The sequence below is a fragment of the Odontomachus brunneus genome, unplaced genomic scaffold (assembly GCF_010583005.1).
Source record: "Odontomachus brunneus isolate Ranch 3 - 2012 unplaced genomic scaffold, Obru_v1 Obru_scaffold_019, whole genome shotgun sequence".
Classification (NCBI taxonomy): Eukaryota; Metazoa; Arthropoda; class Insecta; order Hymenoptera; family Formicidae; genus Odontomachus; species Odontomachus brunneus.
In genome coordinates, this window is record NW_022639469.1 from 2,367,738 (window position 1) to 2,373,905 (window position 6,168).

General features: G+C 34.8%; 1 protein-coding gene across 2 annotated transcripts in view; it reads left to right on the forward strand.

Moving 5' to 3' along the window:
• The window catches only part of LOC116841967 (glutathione S-transferase-like), a 12,410-nt gene extending 6,822 nt beyond the window's left edge, over positions 1-5,588 (forward strand). Inside the window, exons 4-6 of one of the 2 annotated variants that reach the window (XM_032810560.1) lie at positions 2,992-3,128; positions 4,333-4,500; positions 5,082-5,588. In XM_032810560.1, the coding sequence (XP_032666451.1) occupies positions 2,992-3,128; positions 4,333-4,500; positions 5,082-5,392 (616 nt within the window). In that variant the 3' untranslated portion in view covers positions 5,393-5,588. Of the gene's footprint in view, positions 1-2,989; positions 3,129-4,332; positions 4,501-5,081 lie in introns of both variants that reach the window. The other variant, XM_032810559.1, reaches the window with a different exon arrangement.
• The last annotated feature ends 580 nt before the right edge of the window (positions 5,589-6,168 follow it).

Below are 6,168 nucleotides of genomic sequence, written 5' to 3' on the forward strand. Positions count from 1 at the left end.
TCTCTCTCTCTCTCTCTCTCTCTCTCTCTCTCTCTCTCTCTCTCTCTCTCTCAACTTATTGCACTTGTGCAAAAGTTGATCGAAAACGAACAGATCTAAATAATGTAAACGACTAATTTTTCTTGCAAACCACAGCGTGATTACTGAGTGTAGTGCGTGCATATCACATATGATATGAAGGAAGTGCCCTGGATATTGTGTTTACTATGATATTTAATGCGTATGAGTAATTCAGCATGAAGTCACAGCTGATTTTTTATCAAAACAAGGCAATTTGTCACATTTATTTTGCGATTATGTAACAGTTATTTCGGCAAAAGAATATCAGGAGTATTTCGCAAGTGTGTAAAACAGATTGCGTCATTTTAATGATATATCTTTTTAATCAGTTGCGGTTTTCAGGAATTTTAAGCATGACTTTCGCTTCTAACGTCATCAATCCGATATGACCGCGGTGACTGATCAGAAACCTTGATCGTTCATTTAGGGTGATGTGACAATAAGGAAAAACGGACGAAGGGGTTATTATGGTGGTTGCGGCCGATCATATTGCTTTGCGTAATAATTCGTGCAAGGCAAGATTTTCTTGCGGCCTCGCCGGCTTGGAAAATGTCGTGTCCTCTCGCAAACGCCGCTCGCGTTACGCCGAATTCGGCGAAACGGCACCTCTCCTGAGTAGCACGAAGGTTCGTCTTGCACGTTTTCGTGCTGAAAGCATTATTTTATCTTTATTGCTCATTAAACGTCGAAAGAAGATAGAGTGATGTTTTTAGCACGAAAACATGCAGAACGAATTTAGCTCAAGTGTTGGACCAATGCAGAATTTACAGCGTGGTCCACGATGGCAGCAGGAATAGTAGTCAGAAGTAAACAATAAGAATTGGCCAATCATAGTCGATTATTAAAGCGTTTTCTACAATGGCAGTAGGAGTAGTAGTAAGAAATAAGCAGTAAGTAAATAGACCAGTCACAATCGATTATTTTTGAAACGTGAGAATGGAATTGGTTAATTTGCTTACTGCTTATTTCTTACTACTACTACTGCCATTGTAGAAGACGCTTAAAGGGACGTCTACATTGCAAGTAAATAGCAAGAAGTAGGAAGTAAGAGTAAGAAATTGACCAACCACAGTCGAATGTGAGAAGAATAATCAACTATGATTGGTCAATTTCTTAAGGGACGTCTACATTGGAAGTAAACAGTAAGAAGTAGGAAGTAAGAATAAGAAATTGACCAATCATAGTTGATTATTCTTCTCACATTCGACTGTGGTTGGTCAATTTCTTACTTCCTATTTCTTGCTATTTACTTCCAATGTAGACGTCCCTTTATTCTTACTTCCTACTTCTTACTGCTTACTTCCAATGTAGACGTCCCTTTAAAGAATAATCAGCTATGATTGGCTCATTCTTACGGCTTACTCCGTATATTGTAAACCAAGCCTAGGGGCCTTCACACACAAATTGACATAACAATAACGTATAGTGAAAGGGTCATAGGTGTAAGTCTGAAATTAAAGAGAGAGAGAGAGAGAGAAACAGTAACGTAAGACGTATCATAAGAATTGACCAATCACGTTGAGAATCGTCGAATTGTAAGGTCGTCATTTTTATAAATACTTGATCATAATTGGTCAATTCTTATGGTATGTCTTAAGGCCCATCTACACTGAGATTGGCAGTGAACAGTAAGACGTAAGTAGTAAATAAATTGACTTAATCATAGTTGATTATTCTTGTAATAATCGATTGTGGTTGGTCAATTCGCTCACTGCTTACGTTTACTACTTACTGCTAATCCCACTGTAGATGGTCCTTTTCGTTACTGTTATGTCAATTTGTGTATGAAAGTCCTTATTTGTGTGTGAAGCAGCGAACCATTGGGCCAACTAATATATACTGCTGAGGGAGTAGCATAGGATCAATGTTGAATCCAATAGCTGCCAATATAGGATCTACAAGATAACTACCGGTTTAAAAAGTTCTGTTGAGAAATTTGAATTTGCTCAAACTTGAAGTTGAGCTTCTCAGTCACAAAAATATAAAACTATTTTAAATTGTATTATTTTAAATAATTTAAATTACATTACTTTAAATAAATTAAATTATATCATTTTAATCTCAAAATAAATTACATTTTTTATTTTAAACAGAAATTTATAATAATGAAAGACAATAAGAACAATATCTTTTTTCTTTACTATTTTTATTGTCCAGCATTATTATATATTTTTAATTTTGTCATTAAAGAGCTTAATATTATTCACTTGATATATTTATACATATTTGAAGTAAGTTAAATCATATTGAAATTTTTTGAATTAATTCTTTGAATTAACACGACGGAATCATAAAGAAAACGAACAAACGTTGGAACGCATTCCTGATAAAAAAAGTTGATAGAGAACGATAGAATAAAATTCTATCGTTCTATCGTTTTGAATATGGATTTTGGTTCGTGAATTTACAAATATGAATAGTATTCTATCGTATAAAATAGAATACAATAGATAGTGATAGAATTTCTATCGTTAGTTTCCTATAGAATACGAAATCGTTTATAACCAGATAAAATACGATAGGATTTATATCTGAATTTGCATGCGAGAACGATACAGTTTACAGAAAACGATTCAAATTGATAGCGCTATCAATTTGAATCGTTTTCTGTAAACTGTATCGTTCTCGCATGCAAGTTCAGATATAAATCTTATCGTATTTTATTTAGTTATAAACGATTTCGTATTCTATAGGAAACTAACGATAGAAATTCTATCACTATCTATTATATTCTATTTTATACGATAGAATATTATTCACACATTTGTGAATTTACGAACTAAAATCCATATTCTAAACGACAGAAAATGATAGAACGATAGAATTTTATTCTATCATTTTCTATCAACTTTTTTTTACCAGGGGTTACCTACTTACTATCTGATAACAGAGAGGTAACGATGAGAATAACGAGTCTTTTATGTTTCAGTGTAACATGCCTTCTTACAAGTTGACTTACTTCCCCAGTAAAGCGTTGGCCGAGCCGATTCGCTTCCTCTTTAGTTATGCCGGCATCGACTTCGAGGACGATCGCTTCAACCGAGATGACTGGCCCAAGATTAAGTCGGGTATGTGTATCTGTGTTAACGAATAATCACTAATGACGCATTCTATATTTATATTTATATGTTTGAGCCACCTAATTGTAATTCATGAGACTACATAATACCATCTAATAATAATTCTCCTCAAGATCCGATCGACGAGTGCGACGCATACATTACAGAAGTCTCCATATTAGCTTCAGGACTAAGTCGTCAAACATATTCTTATCGCCGTTATGTTGAATCTTCTTACTTATAAGCGTGGAATGCACGATGCGAATAAGACACGGGCGTTTGCTGTTGCGCAATGAATTATTTTGAATCTAATCATTAGCTCAACCAGGCTCCAAAGGGCACTTGTTTCATAAACGGAACGGAAGTGAATGTTTTGATAATAGAGCTTTTCTGTGCTTCTTACTGCGTGCGACAATGTCCTAACGGAACAATCGGCATTGTCACGTAAATACAATGCTCTGCGTTCAACCGTTAAACGGATAACAATACGCTGGGTTCATCGCACGATATCGATGTAGAAACGGCGTATTTATGCAAGAAAGATATTTTCGCTCAATTCTAGTTTGACAAAATATTGATATGACATAATATTGAAATAGTGATAAGTTTCGCAATTGAGATTAAGCTGTTTGCATAATGGAGCAACAGCGTTCCAGTTATTCTTTACATATCTTCCCATACAACACTGAGATATCCTCAGGACATCCTAAAGACATTCTGAGAACGTGCCTTTATCCTGAGAACATCTCCAGGATATACTCTGGAGATCTTGGGCTGTCTGGATTTTATTTCCAAACAAAATTGCAGAATTTTTACTGAGACTTTAAATTCATGCATAATGCACATACTTTACAGCACATTCAGCACAAAACAAGTTACTACTGTCAAGTATCGATCGTTTAAGTTAGATTTAATTGTCATAAGATCGAATGCAAAAAACGGTTCTTTCCAACCAATTCTTACAAACATTTTATCTTCAAGCAAAATTGCAGAATTTATTACTATTAAGAGACTTAAATTCAGACTTTATAGCGCGTTTGACACTAAATGAGTTTCCGTTGTCAAATGTAGACTCAATTTTTTAAGTCGAGCTTTAGCGACAAATTAATTTGTCGGTCGTCATTACATGTCTGATGTAATATTCACCGCGATATGAGACAACGCGCGCGAGGTTTCTTATCGCGAGTATCACATTACAAGGCCTTATTTTCAGATATGCCGTTCGGTCAAGTGCCCGTCCTTGAAGTTGATGGCAAAAAGATCCACCAATCCGTAGCTATTTGTCGCTATATGGCGAAACAATGTGGCCTCGCCGGCAAGGATGATTGGGAAGCTTTGGAAATCGACGCAACTGTCGACACGATACATGACCTGCGTCAAAGTGAGTAAACGATATTTCATTCGTAACTAAATATTATCTTCTGAAGAGTTCGTTAGAACGATTAGGAATTCATACATTTACGCCAGTTCAAGTCTTAGTAGGAGTTTGTCACAACTTAAAGACTAGATTCTGCTGCTAGAGAAAAGATCTCCGTCAGTGGAATAAATCAATACTATCAAGTCGTTGTATATAAAAGTTTTTTATTTTTTATACGAATTTTTATTAATCCAAGCAGTACAATTTTTTATCAAAATAATTATCTTTGCGAATTCTATATATTTCTCTCAAAGCGAAACAAGTATGTTAATTCTATTTTTTGGGAAGCCAAAAATTTGTTTCAAAAAGTATCTTTTAACTCGATATCATTAGAAATATTTTCTAGTGTAAAAATCCAACGAAATACTTGACAATGAGAATAAGATCGATACGTAAAATACTTTTTATGTACTTATAAAGCGGGGAATTTAATTTAACTTGATGAGACCGGATCCTGTGAATTCGGGTAGATAAACTCGTGTGAAAAGAAATCCAGCGAGTGCGATTGAAACTATATCTCGTACTATCTCTTTATTTTTTATCAGAACTCGCGGCTTACTCTTACGAGACCGACGAAACTACTAAAGCGGCGAAACACAAAATAGCCAAGGAGCAATTGCCATACTACTTGGAGCGTCTAGATGCTCAAGTGCAGAAGAACGGTGGCTACTTCGTTGGCGGCGCCCTTAGCTGGGCCGATTTCACTTTCGTCGGTCTGCTTGACTACTTGAATCACATGAATGACAAGCAGAACATCATCGAGAAGTACGACAACTTGAAGCAGCTGAAGCAGAAGGTTGAAAAACTGCCAGCCATCAAGAACTGGATCGAAAAACGCCCGCAGAGCGACTTGTAATATCGTTTCAATCAACGTCGGTTTTCGCGAGAAAGTCTGCGTGACTAACAATTATCTATACGTGATGTTATTCGAAATAATACATTTCATATTAAAACTATTATTGGTAACGAACCAGTATTCGTGAAGCGGAACTACGTTTCTTCTTTCCACTACATAGTTTTATGTATATTTCAATAAATCTTTACTTTCATTACTTCGTCCATTATTTCACAAGCTGTGTGCGCAAATCCTGCTTGCTCCTGATTTGTTATAGTATATCCACGTTATTGTACAAATGCATTGGTTTTATTTTAAAAAGTTTGTCTGAAAATTTTGATTTTGATGCAATTTTAGAAATGATATAAAACCATATTCAGATATGTAAGAAATAATCAAATATTCAAGAAAAATATAAAACTTTCGGCTGGAATAAAAATCATCCTCTTTCCGCTTTGATTGTTCTCAGACACTGAATAAATCGACTGCATATTGCTGCTTTCATGTAAGAACACAATGCTTTCTATGAAAAAAAAATTCTCATAAGAAACTGTATCCGAATTTCCTACACATCGATATATATGTTAAATATATAAATACATTTTTTTTTTATATCTTGATTGTTATCAATAACCAATATGATAATATCGCATCTCATTAAGTTATATACAGGGTATGATTAATTGCGTTTGAAAAATCGATTTTTTGGAGAATTAGAGAGTTACTGAGATGAGTTAAAACGTGTTTGTGCATCCCGAATTGTATTTATTCTCATTATATCTGATCAATTTAATTAA